General features: G+C 42.5%; 1 protein-coding gene across 6 annotated transcripts in view; it reads right to left on the bottom strand.

The window, feature by feature from the left end:
- KMT2A (lysine methyltransferase 2A) overlaps positions 1–16811 on the bottom strand; it is an 85634-nt gene that overhangs the window by 43056 nt on the left and 25767 nt on the right. For all 6 annotated transcript variants that reach the window (XM_045483008.1, XM_045483010.1, XM_045483007.1 and 3 more), the window contains 9 exons: positions 14021–14090; positions 8694–11347; positions 6954–7131; positions 5853–6087; positions 4143–4207; positions 3341–3718; positions 2945–3018; positions 1830–1961; positions 957–1070 (listed from right to left, as the gene is read on the bottom strand). In XM_045483008.1, coding sequence (XP_045338964.1) covers positions 957–1070; positions 1830–1961; positions 2945–3018; positions 3341–3718; positions 4143–4207; positions 5853–6087; positions 6954–7131; positions 8694–11347; positions 14021–14090 — 3900 coding nt within the window. The remainder of the gene's footprint in view (positions 1–956; positions 1071–1829; positions 1962–2944; positions 3019–3340; positions 3719–4142; positions 4208–5852; positions 6088–6953; positions 7132–8693; positions 11348–14020; positions 14091–16811) is intronic.

Genomic DNA, 16811 nt, shown 5'->3' with positions numbered 1-16811 from the left:
GTATGTACACATATACCTATTTGCTGATCTAATTATAGCCTTAAGATAAATGCCTGGAGTACCATTGTTGGGTTAGACAGTATCCTCATTTTAAAGATAAATACGTATTTCCGAACAATCTGCTCAGAAAGAAAGACTGTAACATTTAGATTTCCACCAGCGGAAAGTCCCTATTTCCAAATCTTTTTTTCCCACGTGATTTTTTTTTTTTTAAGATTTTATTTTTAAGTAATCTCTACACCCAACCTGGGGCTAACACGCAACACAAGCTCAAGAGTCACATGCTCCATCAACTGAGGCAATCAGGTGTCCCTTCCCACATGATCTTTTAATGCTTAATGTCCAATTTTTGTTCATCAGAAGGCTCTAGGACACCTCCCACCATGTTTATTTCTCATTTTGTGAATTACATATTTCTGTCCTTAGCCTTTTCTTTTAGTGGGTGTTGTTCCTTTTTCTTATTAATTGCCAAGAGTTCTTTATAGACAAGGGGTTTTTGATATTCAATATAAGATAGCCATATCTTTCTCTAGAAGAGCACTGTAATAGTTTTTCCATGTTTGGACATGTAGCAGAAATATCAGAACTCTAATAAAAGGAGTGAATTTAAGAGATGAGACCATTAAACTTTTTACACTCAATACTTTTGCTACTCTACTAAGAGGCAGATTCCTTCATAAAACCTCTACAAAATCTTCAAAAATACTTCAGTGGCTGGTTTCAAGAGGAGATACCAGGGCACCTAGAGGCCTCCTGTGGAGCATGCGACTCTTGATCTCGGGGTTGTGAGTTTGAGCCCCACGTTGGGCAGGGAGATTACTTTAAAAATTAAATAAAATTAAAGAGGGGGTAGCACCTGTGGCACACGCCAATGAAACAGAATAAATGATTCTTTCATTACAGCAAAATAATCTACCATTCAACTTTCTGGGGTACCAAGAAGCAGGATTTCTTACCTCTACATGCCCACTACTGGCACAGAGAAAGCAAACCACTCTGGGGGTTATAGGAACAGAGGTCAGGATTCCTAAGCCTCCCATCTCCCATACATTTTCTGCTTCACAATCCTCCTGCAGAGAGAGAGACACAGGTCATTTATGAAAGTGTTACAATGACACCGCTTTGGAAAGAAAGTGAGGATGGAAAGCCTAGAACCAGAGTGACAGCATAGTGTCCAGAATACTTCACTTCAGTGGGTTTGAAAAGAACTGCTGCTTTACAAAATTAGAATCTCAGACACACACGCTGTTAAAAGATACCTTGGGACTGACTTTTCCTTAAAGTTTTGTTGATTCAAGCCATCATCGTGGTTCGATAATTCCTATGTGAATGACATAGGAATGTCATTCCTCAGACACTGTTCTCATCCAAATGCACTTTTATTGCTCACGATGGTCAGGAGTGCGTCAATGCCTGTGTTCTTTAGCCAGCTCACAAACAGTGGTGTCTCTCACCCCTGAACCCACCTTCTGATGGTAGTTCTTACTCCCTGACTTGGTGTCAAGTTGCCTTTCTTTCAATACCTTGGGTTAACATTGTTTTGTTTTGTTTTTTAATGTTTATTCATTTTTGAGAGACAGAGAGAGACAGCGTGTGAGCGGAGGAGGGACAGAGAGAGAGGGAGACACAGAATCCAAAGCAGGCTCCAGGCTCCAAGCTGTCAGCGCAGAGCCAGACGCGGGGCCCAAACCCACGAACTCAGATCACGACCCGAGCCGAAGTCGGACACTTAACCAACTGAGCCACCCAGGCACCCCTGGTTAACATCATTTTTCTGATTTAAAGTCCATGACGCTTGATATACTACATGGTCACGAAAACACCTTTACCTTAAAGTCCACTCTGATCCTGTGGACTCCATCTGCTGGGATTTTTTGCTTCGAACTATTGCCATTGGAGAGAGTGCTGAGGATGTTCAAAGTGCCTGTGTTCTCCTGCTTACTGACTGGAGGTGGCTTTTCCTACAGAGACAGAAGATGGATGAAGAACAACACCACACCCTATTTGCCTTTGCCTTTGTAACAGATCACGCAAACGACAAGTCTAACAGATCTAGAAAACACATCTCCACGGAAGTAGCCTACAGACACAGAGAGTCAATCTTCAGATTCTTTTCTCCAGAAAGGCATTTTACATATGTATTACAACCCGAGAAGAAGAATTCCAGGACTCTCCCCTGTGGGTTCTTGTCTTGCTTCTTCGTGGTCCGTGACGCCGGCCGAGGTTGTTGGCACAATGAAACGGAAGTGACAGCACGGGAGCAGTTTATTCTGCCATTTTTCTAGATCTTTGAGCTGCACATCAAATGTGGGGCCGATCGCTCCACTCCTGTTTAACCGGCCTGGGATGCTCACAGAAGCGTTCCCAGCTCTGCGATCATCAATGATTTCAATTTGTCAGTATGACCATGCTTGATTATCACTACAGTCAGAAGCCAGACAAGGACCTTGGAGTAAGGCCTCCTAAGACCCTGGCATCTGCCCCTCTTTGGCATTGCTGAGACTCTTGAGAGTATCAACCAGGAAGTTCATACACGCCATTATGGTGGCACAGAGAGACAGCAGAAAGAGCCAGAAGATTCTTGAAGACCCGTCTCTCTCTCTATAACTATAACAGCGTGGACACAGGGAAGGGTGATAATTATAGACAAATGTCACTAAAGGATGCTGAAGGCAAAAACAATTACCCTAAAGTGGCCTGCGACATAAGCCTAAGCATAGAGGACCACGAAGAAGGGGAAAGGAACAAGGGGAAAGAAACAAAAAGAAAACGAGTGAAAGCCTAAACCTGAAGTTTGTCAATTTTAAGAAAGTCCACTGCCATCTTCCTAGAAGCAGATACGCGGTTTTATTCACGCAATCACGTAAATGCCAAGGACCAGACTATTGCCTGACAGGATGGAACGCATCCCCGAGCAATGGCAGAGAAACGAATCTCTCCTCACCTTTTCTTTTGGTTTTTGTTTTACAGGAATACTTGGTCGAGGAGCCACTTTTTTCTGCTTGCTTTGCTCTGGACCTGAAGAATTCAACATAAATTACAGTCAGTGCTAAATAGCAACGACCACTTTTAGGACTTACTGGCCTGTGAGGAAAGGGGCATTAGAAAACACAGGAAACTACTGAAACTCTGGGCTTTAAATAGGAAATGAAGACAATACCTCCGACTTAACTGGGTTTTTTTGCTTCTATTTCTCTATTATTCTGTAAACAGGTTAAAAGAGAGCTAATTTTTCTGAATTAAAGGCTTAAAAATATACACGTCAGGTTTCCACATGCTGTTTAAGAAAGGCAGAGGTGTTCTTCTGGTTCAGCTATTCCTCCTTGCCTTCCTCACTCACCTGATTCTGGTGGTGGAGGCTGCTTTTTCTTGGGCTCGCTAGGAGTGGTCTTGGGAACTTCTTTTCTTGGCGGTGCTGTGCTTGGTGGCTGTGGGGGGGTGACTGGAGGCGGCTGGGAGACCTGCTTGCTGGACTTCCTGGAAGTCGGGGTGGTAACTTGTTTGGATTCAGGTCCTGGGGCAGAGGCATTCCCTTCTTCACTCTTTTCCTCGACGGGCTTTCGAGGGGGTGGTTCACTATTGCTTTTCTTGGGGGCAGGGTCCTCTCTTGCTGCCGGGGTAGGCTTCTGACTACAGTCTACCACATTCTTCACAACACTGCTCTCTTTGCTCTCTTTCTTCTCACTGGTCTTAGACTTTTTCTCTTTCTTTTTCACAGCTAGGAGGAAACACAAGATTATAAGTGAGAAGAATTTTACTTCAGACAGAAGTAGAGGAATGTAACATAATCTCATTCTCAGTTTCCTGCAGCTGAAGTTGACGCTGGAAGGCTCATGCTGGTCAGGTGAAATAGGGGTACTTTTGTTGCTCTAGGAAATGGAATGCACTGTAATTTTTCCAGGAATTAAATTTTTTTTTTTATTATGGAAAATTTCAAGGTAAAGGAAATAATAAAATGAACCCTCATGTAACTACCATCCAGCTTCCACAAACACCAACTTGCTGGGAAAGAGCGGTACTTAAACAACAACAACAACAACAACAACAACAACAACAAATTAGCATTCCCTTTACGCTAGATGCACATGATTGTATGGCATTAAAGCAGGAAGCATTTGGGGAAGATCTTTCTACAACACTACCTTTTGCTTGCTTCTGAAGGTAGGCTTTGGAAGGCATCCATTGTAGATTCTGACATTTTCTCATCCTAGGATGACAAGGGATATCATAAAGTAAACTACATTTAGAAGAAGAGCAGTTGAAGCAAGTGTCAATTGGCCTGCGAGAATCAGTGAACCCTTATTCAGGTTCATTTTGAGAGTTGAAAAAAGGTACTGTTGATTACTCAGATTCAATCCGAGCAATTTTACCTACCTGTAGGCTCTAAAAGGAGCAAGTATCAAATTATTTTTGAAACGGACTCAAATTTCTTATAACCTAGTACTGACCAGCACCACACACAAAATGGTCCGCTGGTATTTCTTGTAGTCAGATCGGTTCTGCTCCCTTAGGAGATTAATATTCATATAGTAATCTAAATACAAATGGACTGAAATTAACCAACAAGTCCTCTGAGACTACAATGCTATAGGTCTATCTCAGGGCTTTGTATATATTCCACCCCTCAACTTAGTGAAACTGAAACTTAATTTGAAGTCTAAATCCATGTCAACCCCTAAATTATAGTGCAGGTTTATCTTGCAGTCGTGTACCTTTCTGCTGATCAGTGAATTATCTCACTTCTTTCTACTAATTGGACGGAGGCAAGATTCCTGCTTAAGGACAGACTAAACCAAAGCGCCGAACTACTTACGGTCTCCTAGACACTGTCTCCCCTGAAGCACTTTCTCCCAACCACGTTTTCTATACATCACTTGCGTGCTGCCATTCATTCAGCAAATACCTACTGCTAACATCTCCTCCTTGTCTGGGCACTATACTCCTTATGCTCAGTCACCAACATTCCTGTCTGTGCAAATGTCTCGATTCGCTTCAAACAAATTATCCCAGAGAGCGGAAAGTGCATCCATAAGCTGACTAAAACAAGGGGGAAAAGATCGAGTAATCAAAACTTTCAGATCAAAAATTCCATGTGCATGAAAATATTCCAGGAGTTAGAAAGCCACGAGTTTTATACTAACATATCACCACAATTTCCTGAATGCCGTGATTTCAGTTGACCTGAAAATTTATACAGATGATATTATAATATATATGTAAATTATATATAAATGATAGATCGAGTACATGTAAATATTACATATATATGTGACCTATATATAATTTATACAATATATAAAATATAAACATATAATTTATCAGGGTTTTTTTTCTTTTCTCTTCTTTTTTTAAGTAGGCTCCACACCCAGCGTGGAGCCCAATACAGGGCTTGAACTCACGGCCCTGAGATCAAGACCCAAGCTGAGATCAAAAGTCGGACGCTTAACCGACAGAGCGGCCCAGGTGCCCCATAGATTTGTCAGCCCGTGTGGCTATTTAAATTGAATTAACATGAAATGCAATTAAGTATGTAGTTCCTGAGTTCTACTAACCACACTTCAAGGGTTTTACAGCCACGTTTGGCTAATGGCTACCACACTGAACTAAGCCGAGAACATTCCTACTGCAGCGGGACATTCTCCTGGACAGCACTGCCCCAGACTATGTCTTATTGAAGGGCAGCCCAAACCTAGCCACGTCACAAAATCCAACTGGGCAACTTAACCTTGCACCTCAAGGGGACTCATTACCACCGCATTCAGTTTTCTGCTGCGTCCCTGCCACAAACCAGGCATAAACACACAACCTTCACGGCTGAGAGGCCACCGCCTCAGAGTAAGACCCCCACTCACTTGCAGCACTGCTTCTTTATATTTCGGCCACCAAACTTGGGCTTGTCTAAGCAATTAGTACAAACACCACAGTCCTCAGGCACCTGGCAGCCGGGACACTGCCCACACCGCCTGGACCGTCGTCCTTTCTTTACTGGAGGTTCCTGAGGCGCCTTGTTTCTGGTAACGGGTTTAATTGGTTTGATGGGCGGAGCAAGAGGTTCAGCATCTTCTGAGCCAGCAATTGATGACTTGTCTGTTAAAGAAACGGGGCGTTAGTTATCGGGGAGTATCTAGTTCCTTCTTGGGAGCAGAGGGGGGGTCCTCAAAATCCACAGATGCTATTCTATACACGCGAGCCTCATTTTAATTGGGACTCCAAAAATGAAATGTGTCATAATAAAAATATCCCATCATAGATCATTCTTTAAATGTTTAAAAATGTCTATACCTTACAGCTTGATGAAAGCAGAAATCCAAACACTGAGAACACAACACAGTCTAACTTAAATATGAACTGAGTGCTTCCTAAGATTCTCTAAACCTCTACATTTTATATGAGCAGTCACCCAGCATCTAAATGCAACCATGAGAATGTACCTCAGACCTCCAACCACGGGGCATGTAACTAAGTGACCAAGGGCCCCAACTGCTGTGCTCTGAAATCCAGTGCATCACAGAGGCCACACTTACCATGAGGGTCTCTCTTAGGTAGTGACCGAGCATGGCAGGGACACTGAGGCGGGCTGGTCCTGGGAGACACATAACTACTCTGACAGTCCACTTCTGCCCAAGGACTCCTCGACAGCCTTGCCAAACTCTCTGGGAAAACAGTCTGGGAAGATTCTGTCCAACCCTCCTCCCCTTTCTCTTTCATAGGGATCAGACTTGCAAAGCGGTCTGATAGTTCCCCCAGCCTTCCCCAGCTCCCTCCCCATTTTTTCTCTCGGGCCATTTTCTCTAGTATAATGCTTACCCACTGAATGCACCCTTGCCATTTGTTTTTTGGAGAAACCCAGACTAACACATAATGCTACGAAGAGCCTACTAGGCGTCCCCAGAATGATCAGCAAACAAATCAAATGTCTGCTTAGACTCTGAGGCCGGCATTCCCTGACCTACCGTCATTCCCCATGGAAGACAAAATCTTTTCTCGTTCTTCCCATGGTAAGGCACTCAGGGTGGGCATGTCATCAGGAAACACAGCTCGTTTTCGGCCAAGGGCAACAGCAGCTCTTCTGCAGACATGTTTAATGCGGGGTCCTCGCACAGAGGTCTCTGATGAATCACTCTCTTGACCCTGAATAAGGGGCATGTCAAAACAAACAACAGCAACCACACATGTTGAAAATGTAATTAACTGAAGCCAAGGTAGACTGGTTTTGCTTATTACAATCTAAAATCAACACATACAACCCTAGTTATTCCCAGCCGATAAGCCATGACAATCTGCAGAAATCGACTACTTCCGTATCCTAAAACTGGCAGCAAAACAAGGGGGTGGGGCTTTAAAAAACAAAAAGCCAAAAAACCCCAGAAACTAGGGATGCCTGGGTGGCTCAGTTGGTTAAGCGTCCGACTCTTGATTTCAGCTCAGGTCATGATCTCAGTTTGTGAGATCAAGCCGAGTCAGGCTCTGAGCTGACAGCACAGAGTCTGCTTGGAAGTCCCTCTCTCTCCTCTCCCTCTGCCCCTCCCCTGCTCATGCTTTCTCTCTCTCTCTCAAAAATGAATAAATAAACTTAAAAAAAAAAAAGGAACTAAGTTTTTATTCCCGATTATACTACTGCTTTAAAGTTGCCATCAAAATCCAAGCTGCCAATCTATATTATCAAAAAGTTTGGTCTGCAGTTAACAAGGCTTATCCAATCACAGACTATTTCTTCTATTTCCCTGATCAACAGAGGGGTAGGGGGAACAACTTACAAATGTACGGATACAAGGCCACAGCTCTAAACAGAAACGTCTCGCACTTTAAAGAGCCACTGCTCCTGTCACTAGGAGGCCAACCAAAAACCACCCCACACGGTGTCAGAAACAAATCCCATCGTGGTCCCGCTAGAACTCTCAACTGATGAAATTGCTAAATGTCAATATGGCCCTTGGCTGAATAACATGAAAAACCTAAGTGTGTGGCCGTCTAAATCTAACTTGGTGGGTTGGCATAAATATGTGCCCACTACATGGCAATTTTAAAAAAGAACCTGAAGATCGGTGGGTTTTCTCTGAAAAGGCTGGTGCCTAAGCTCACTTTGTGAAAAAAATAGTAAAACATAAAAAGTTAATAATGCTGTTCTCTGTAAAATTTGTTTGTCATCATCTTAACTAACTGAATCCTACAGCTCTAAGGCTAAGCGCTTCTCATTTGTATCCCACAAACGCCCTATTATCTGTTGCGCTAATCACTCAGTACTCAGAGGAAGAGAATCCCCCCACCCCCGCTTTCTGTAATAAACAATAGTAAAACAATTTGAGTACAAAAACGCACCTTCAAAATTAAGTCACAGATTCCATTACACCAAACCCATTAAGCACAAACAACTCCGCATTCTGTCAAGTGGCCCCAAACTGCCTTTCAGTCTTAATTCACCACCTTCCCGTGTGTACCAGTCCAGCGATCCGCCGCTGTTCCTCTTTGTACTTCTGCCTCTCTACCCACACAGCGCCCTCTGTTTAGAATGTTCTCCCCTCTCATCTCCTACCTATCAAAATCCTACCAGTCCTTGAAGGACCAGTGCGAACACCCCCACCTCCGCTGCCCTTCTCCTGATTCCCGTAACTAGAGGTCACGGAAACCCTTCGCCTAAAACTTGCTCATAGAAGGAGCTGTTGACTTTTAACAGGCAAGATGGAAAAGAGTACCTGTGCTTTGGGCTGGTCAGTTTGTTTAAGACTCTTACTCTTCTCAATCTTGCAGAGCTGGGCTTTGGCCTTTTTTAGGAGGCTGGCAACCCTCTTGTCCGTCATTGGAAGCTTGTCTGCCTGAGCCAACATGGAGCCTATGGAGGAAGTGGAATGTTTAACAGTGCTAGATGAAGGAGTGGAAAGGCAGAGGGTTTTCTCCTTCTCCAGGGATGGGGCAGTTGGGCCGAGGTCCAAGTTGTTTTTTTCCAGATTTCCTCTCCCCTTCTTTAGAAGTATTTTGGTTTTGACAGCTGTTGTGTCCCCAAGAGTCACGGAGGCCATATCAGTCCCAGAATCAAGCGACGAAGACTTCTTCCGCCCTGTTGCCTTTTTGGCGGAAGATGAAGTGGCAACATCTTCACCAACGGCCTTCTCTTTGGAAACCCTACTCACAGGATACAATGCAGAACTACTCTGAATCTCTGATCCCTTTTTCCTTTTCTCTTTCCTTGACTCCCGCTTATTCTCTTTTTCTCTCTCCCGGTCTCGCTCTCTACTCTTGTCCTTCTCCACGCTCTTGTCAGCATCTCGATCTTTGGACAGCTCCTCAGGGGCCTTGTCTTTATTTCTCCCTCTCTCAGTCTGAGAGCCTGGGGTAAACCAAGGGAAGAGAGGAGAGGGGCTGCTGGATGAAAACGGCTCTGCCGGAGCACTAGCCTGCTTCCTTGGTCTCTGGCTTTTCTCCGCAGACTCCCCAGACTGAGTCAGGGAATGAGAAGGAAAAGTAAAAGTTGGGTTTAAGGCACTAGTGGCAAGAGGACTAACAGATATGCTTAACGAGGAAGAGACAGAAGACGGCGGGGTGAGAGGTGACAGCTCAGCAGTGCTAAGCCTTCCGCTTCTTGTCCTCATGGAGTGAGAAGGAGATCTTGGTTCAGATCGAATGGGACTAAAGACTTTCCTTTTCCTTTTTCTGTTGGACACTCCTGAAGAAGACGTTCCAGCAGAAGTCCGATTACTAGGCAAGGTTACAGACTCAAATATTCTAGAGTGAGCCTCGCTTGGAGTAAATCTGGGAGCTCTCAGAAGAGGGCTCCTTTTGTGCATATCGAACCTTGTTCCGGAGTGGAGCGGTGAAAACAATCGGGCTGAAGCAGCAGTACCAGATGGAGAGAAACCCGACGCGAAGCCAACGTCCTCAGGAGTCAGCGGAGGGGGTCGGAAATTATCAAATATGGGTTTGCGAATAAGACCTTCTTTGGCATACTTTGCTGAGGAAAAGTACTGTGGCTCTGACCTAGAATGCTTTAAAGAGGTCCACCTAAACGTCGGTTCTCGCAAGATCGACTTTCGCTTCCCTTGCATGGGAGCGGCAGAAGCAGGCAAAAATGGTGATGCTAAGGGGATGGTGGGAGGCATGAGCCAAGGTGTGTGGTCAGAGATGCTGGAGGCCGGCTGCAGCGGCGGGGGTGGGGTGAGCAGGGGCGGAGGCGGAGAGGAGGAGGGCTGCTGCTGGGGGGCACTTTGCAGGGTGGACAGTTTTTTCGTTGCTCTCGACCCGAAACTCCTCTCGGACACGGAATACCTTCTGCTCCTCCTGTCGTTGCCGTCGTTTTCTGGGGACTGGGAAATAGGCAGTGGGGTGTGAACTTCGGGGGTATCGCTCCGCTCTTCAGGAAGTACCTGGATCTCCTCCGAGGCCTGAGAATCTGTGGAGGTATCGACGCTGGGGCTACTGGATCGGGAGGAGTCCGAAGACATTTGAGAGGAGTGCTGAGAAGCCGCGCTGGATTTTTCAGAAGACCCACAGGACGTGGCACTGAATCTGCTGTTCGGGGTAGACTCGAGTCGGGCAATTTTAATTGGAGGGTCATAATCCTCATCCTCTATGAACCGCCGAGGGGTTTTAATGATGCGCGAGGAGATGGCACTGACGACAGGCATAATGAACTGCCGAATGTTCTTGACCTGTGTCTTCACCTTTCTGCCTTGCAGCTGGGCCGCTTCTTTCTCGATTTTCTTCTGAGCCCCCTTTTTCGCCCTCTGCAAGAGCTGCTTAGCAATTGTCGCATCTGTCCTTTTAGAAGAAGGAATAATCCTAACCGGCTTAATCCTTCGAGGGCTTTGTCTGACTACTGTCTTATCTTCTTTTGTGAGTGGAGGTGTTCCTTCCTTGTCCTTCCGGACCTTCTGGGGCTTTTCCAGTTCAGAGTTAATGAGGAGGCCGGAAGGGGTCTTTATCCTTTCTGTGGATGGAGGCCTTCCTCGCCGTCGGACAATCTGTACCCCCTTCCTTCCTATTTGAAGCTTCCCTGTCTTAAACTTAGACTTGAGAGGAGAGAGTTTACCTGCTCTTAATTTTTTAATCTTTGTGGCTTGCTGAAATGTAGCAGAAGGTGTCCGTTTAATCTTTTTCAAGCTATCTTCTTTGCTTCCCTTTGGTAGCTCTGAAATGTCCTTTCCGTGTGTTATTTTGATTTTTACTCCAGGGAAGGTGGGGGGTCTTCCTCTCTTCTTTTCTATGCTTTTAGAATCTTTCTTCTTGATCTTATCTCCAGATTTGGTCTCCGATTTATTTAGAGGGGAAAACACAGACGGATCTGAGAGGAGAGCCGAATTCCGGTCAGAGCCACTTCTGGGTCTCCCGCGAGGCTTTCGAGGGCTAGTTTTAACTGTGTATAAAAATTAAACAATGGAGAGCATATATTTAGCTTTGTGGTTCAGGTCGCTACTAAGCTGAATACACTTTAGCACAAGTCATTTTGTACGGACCTCTAGCTGGGTCTAGTGAGTCAATAAAACACCTTAATTGGGTTTAGTTTCCTTCCAACAAAAACTTGCCTCAAAGAAACCAAGTAAATAACATTCCACCTAGAACATTTGACAGAAAAACTAAGATAATGATAAGAGATTTTGATTAATATGCGAAACGAATTTTCCTACAACTTCAGGTGAGCAAGGAGGTTTTTTTTAATTAAAAAAAAAAAAAAAAAAGGTTTAAAAAAAAATCTGCCACCTTTTCCGTGTCCTAGCCTCTAAGATTAATATTTGAGAACATGTTTGTAGAAAGTCATCCCATCTTTTCAGTGAAATTTTTGCTTTAATAAATTTGAACAAGGAGCTCTTCAATCAATAGCATAACTTCCGTAGGGAAAACACCTGGGCAGCTCGGCTTCCTACATTTGCAATCTGTTTTGTCAAAGTAAACTAAGAAAGCTTCACTAGATAGAAAAATATTCATTCTGGAGACATCAGAATAAGATCACTGAACTCAGCGGCATGTGAACTAATGAGTGAAGGAAGATGATGATGTGTCCATTAATCTATTCCCCTACTTACAGGTTCTTGAAGTAGTTCGTCCCAAGTGACAAAAAAGATTTAACTCTAGTTGATGTCAAAAATAAATCAACAATTTCATAAATCAGACTTCTTCTATTCTAACTAAAAGGAATTTGCCAATTTATAAATCAGCTCAATTTGCCACTTATCAAGAGACGTGAGAAAACAAGGCTGTTTTCGAAAATTCTTTGTTTATACCTATATTTTCTAAATGTCTTAAGAGTTTCCTGGTCTATCACATCTTCTCCTCCCTCGTGACTTTCCAATGTTTTATACGACAACATTCTTCTGAAACGAAAATCTCCCCTAACAGGCAGCAAAAGAGATTCAGGCCAGTATGATGAGCAATTGAGACGACAGGACCAACTTTCTAACAGAACAGAAATCAACAAAGGTCTCACTGCTGGGCTTTCTAAATATAAATGCTTTTTCTCACCAATTAACTTGCAACTTCCTTTTTTAATACATTAAGAATTCACAAATCCATTCTCCATATATACTAATTACAACAAAAATAATGGATTAGGAGACAACAACAAAAAGACGTTTTCATTTCTTAAATAATGAAGTATATTCAGATGGTTTAAAACAAAAACAAAAACAAGACAATATTCAGGGTAGACTGATAGCCAAGTGGGGGGGGGGGGACCATTAAGAAATGGTGGTGAATTCACAAAATAAACTTCTACCCAGAAGTTTATCACAAGATTCCTTATCATCATGGTAGACTTAAACCTGGCCACGCATAGGGCTTTATTGATTCTGAAAACCTCTTCTAACCACTTTTAAAAAGAATTTTTTTAAATGAACAAGTGAAAAACCAGAACAGAGAGAAGCTCAGCCCTGTTGCTGATTTCCACAAAACTCAACACACACGAAGGAGTCCTAAGTCGGTTATGAGCAACTGTGTCGTGTATTTTCTGGACCTCATTTTGTCATCTATAGAGGAAGGGTTCGACCAGATGGGCTCTAAAATCATGTTCCTATAGGAAGTTTTAAGATTTCATCGCAACTTAAGGAGAACATGGCTATGGTGTAAGTAGCACAGATCTCGCGATACTGCTGGGTAACTCCTCCCAGCTGGGATGGCCATACTACCACCATTCGGGGAAAAAAGAAACTGTCAACTTACGCGTTTGAAACAAATTACGACACACATACGGTGAGTCTTAGATGAAACTCAAATGCTAACTAACACACATGACAAACTAAGTCAGTGTCAAAGAGCAAAACCACCTAAGAACATCACATTTAACTAGACTGTCTACCCAAATCAGAGCAAAGAAAACCAAACGAGAAGTCAGAATGGCAGCACAGATGGGGAATGTTTTTTTCATCAAAAGACTCATAGCCTTCTCCTATACAGAATGGAATTCTGCAAGCCATTACATGTTATTTCCACCGAGGATTGTCTCTCAGGAAACTGCCATAAGTCTAGAATTTCAAGACATTCTAGATATTTTCTTGGCGAGAACAATGACAAATATTGCTTATAAATGGAAACTTATTTACGGAAAAATAAAAATGATACCCCCATATCATTTTTATTTTATTTTAATACAGCCTTTGAAGGATCACATAAAATAGTTTCATACAGTGCTAATAGTTTGTTTTTATTTCTTTGACAACAGTAGACCAAATTTCATCTGTAAAAAATAGCCAAATTATCATTCAAAACACAAGAATCTGAGGATGCTCATTCAGGGTTACCTTCAATTCAACTCCCAGGTTTTTCAGTCATCCCATGGAAATCAACCCTCCCAGCCTCCCATGCCTCAAGTGGTTCCCACAGGGAAGCATAATAAAGAATAAGGCAGAAGCAGCCTGACAAAGAGCCCCGTAAAGAGGTCTAGTTCATAAGCCATCTCCTACTCAGTGTGAGGGAAAGGCAAGGATGCACAAAGAAAACCCTGGTATTTAAGATCATCCTTTAAATGCAAAGAAGGCAAGGGGAAGCCACGGTCTTTTTCATAAACAAAAGGCACCGAGCACTTAACTGGCCATACCTGAAGGAGACCTTGTGGGACTTCGTACTCGGACTTCTTCATCTGAGCCAAAACCTAAGAACTGCTCATCCTACAACAAAGGAAAATTATTTTAAAATCAGAAACAAAAACATGAGTGTGAACATATCCCAAAGAAATGCCCAGAGGAGACACAAATGAATTTGGAAAATCAGACTCTATATATTAATCATTATCATTTATATGGATAATATAAAATAACTGATATTGAAATAAATGGACCCAGTCATACAGCTTCATTACAGACAAATAGGAGCTGTGTAGTATTTGAACAATGCATTGAAACGTCATCTTTGGTGCATAGTACACAGGGGATGGTCCTAAATTTCAAACTGTAGATACAGCCCAAAACAATTAAAGAACGACTTTAATTCAAGTAAGCAAATCAGTTCAATGGCAGAAATATACAGCCCCAATAAAACAAACAAATCTTTTCAACAAGTAGTTAAGTCTACACACACATAAAGAATAACATAAACAATACCATAATCTCTTGTCTACTAAATATTAATAGAAGAGACTGAAATTGCCATAATTGTCAGTTCCTTAACTCAGGAATTGACATTTAGATGTGATTTCTATACATTTGAGATCCAAAGATTCTCAACATGCGTTTTATGGCATCGTTTGAAAATGCCCTGTGATAAGAGACTTAATGGTGGGCAGCAGCATTTGTGAAAGGGATCATGAATTGACCGCATACAGGATGAAATGCATTCAAGAATAACTTAGGGAAGCATCTTATTCTCAGTTACTCCTGGGAAAGGCAAAAGGCAAAAACTTCCCTTACCTCTAATTTTCAACCTGCCCTTTCAAAAAAATCCTTAAGGATTTAACTTATTTCGGACAAGTTCTCAAGAAAGGTGGTCTATTTAAACAAACTGATGAACAGAAATTCACTGACTCAGAAACTGAGTTCTTTCCGGAGGAGAGACGAGAGAGAGAACTTCAGATTCCAGAAACAAAATCCACAAAAAACAAGAATAAAATAAAGATCGAAAGACAGATTTTCTTGAACCTCCAATTTATACTGATAAGCCAAGCCCCAAGCTATGTTCCAACAATTAAAGCCCCCAGATTTTCCTCTCAAGAGCAAAGACCACATGCATATGGACAACATCTGGATTTTCTGCAAAGTTGCTTCCCCAGTTAGTTTAAGGCTACAGTCAGGTGCTAATCTGTTTAACCACTTATTCACCAGGAAGCTATGAAAAGATACATACAACCTTTTAGACAAATTAGCAGGTTCAGCTCTTAAATCTGAATGCTTTGAGTAGCACAATGTTTGGGTCCGAGGCTTTGCACACGACATAACTGAGAAACGGTTCTTAGAATCTAAGTTGCTTGTTCTGATGTTGTTAGCATTATTAAAGCATTTAACTATTTAAGAAAAACCTGAAATTGTCCTCTTCAAAGAGATTTGTCTGAAAGGCACTGTAACTCCAAGAACGTGTAAAACCCAAATTTAAAAAGTACGAAGTAGGCCTCCTTTTTACAGTATCTTCTCTCATCATTAAATTAAAGTTTTCATCGTGATTATCATTTGTGAGTGAGAATAAATCTACCTCTTCATCTCTTTTTAAGATTTTATTTTTGGGGCGCCTGGGTGGCGCAGTCGGTTAAGCGTCCGACTTCAGCCAGGTCACGATCTCGCGGTCTGTGAGTTTGAGCCCCGCGTCGGGCTCTGGGCTGATGGCTCGGAGCCTGGAGCCTGTTTCCGATTCTGTGTCTCCCTCTCTCTCTGCCCCTCCCCCGTTCATGCTCTGTCTCTCTCTGTCCCAAAAATAAATAAACGTTGAAAAAAAAAAAAAAATTTAAAGATTTTATTTTTAAGTCATCTCTCCACCCAACGTGGGGCTCAAACTCACGACCCAGAAATCGAGTCTCACGCTCCACCTCTACCGACTACACCAGCCAGGGGCCCCCTTCCTGTTAATTTTTTTTTTTTTTAAGTTTATTGATTTATTTTGAGAGAGACAGAGACAGAGCGAGCTAGGGAGGGGCAAAGAGAGGGAGAATTCCAAGGAGACCTGAACCTACAAAACTGTGAGAGCATGACCTGAGCCCAAACTAAGAAAATTAAAAATTAAGAGTCAGACGCTCAACCGACTGAGCCACCCAAGTGCCCCCTGTTAATTTTTTTAAGTGTACTTTTGGCTAGAGAAAGGACATTTAAAATAGTTAATCCTAAAATGTACTTTGAGAAAAAAAAAAAAAAAAAAAAAGCGGACAAATAAAACAGCCCAGGGTAAGTGGCCTCAAATGCTGTAAAAAATTTTTTTAAATAAAAAATAAAAAAATAAATAAGCGACAGTACCTGAGAATTTTAGAAGGGGGCCAGCCCAATCTCTCATGTGAGCACATGACACGACTGAGGAGCACGGAGGACTTGACCGAGGACTTGGTTCTCGCACTTGCAGGCTATATATTAGACAAGTCTCTTACTACTTTTGTATTTCGATTTAATTTTACTGAGGTGTTGTAAGGAGTAAACGAAATAATTCATGTCAATTATGTAATTTATGTAAAAGCACTCAGAAAACTATAAGGCGACATCCCTACCATACTTCTTCTTGATGTGGTTTCAGAAACTGAAGCTCTGAGGGGCCAAATGACTTGCCCAAGATCATACATGTAGTTACAAAGACTTCCTACCAAAATAGTTACAATTTAAAATGATAAATATTTCAAGGAACCAAGTAAATCATCTCCAGCTATTCTTTCAACTATTATGAAAGTTAACTCTTTTCAGATCTTTAAAGTTTGATTTTAC

This window comes from Leopardus geoffroyi, chromosome D1 (assembly GCF_018350155.1).
Source record: "Leopardus geoffroyi isolate Oge1 chromosome D1, O.geoffroyi_Oge1_pat1.0, whole genome shotgun sequence".
Lineage (NCBI taxonomy): Eukaryota > Metazoa > Chordata > Mammalia > Carnivora > Felidae > Leopardus > Leopardus geoffroyi.
The sequence above is the reverse complement of the archived record's forward strand: the minus strand, read 5'-3'. Positions and strand labels throughout refer to the sequence as shown.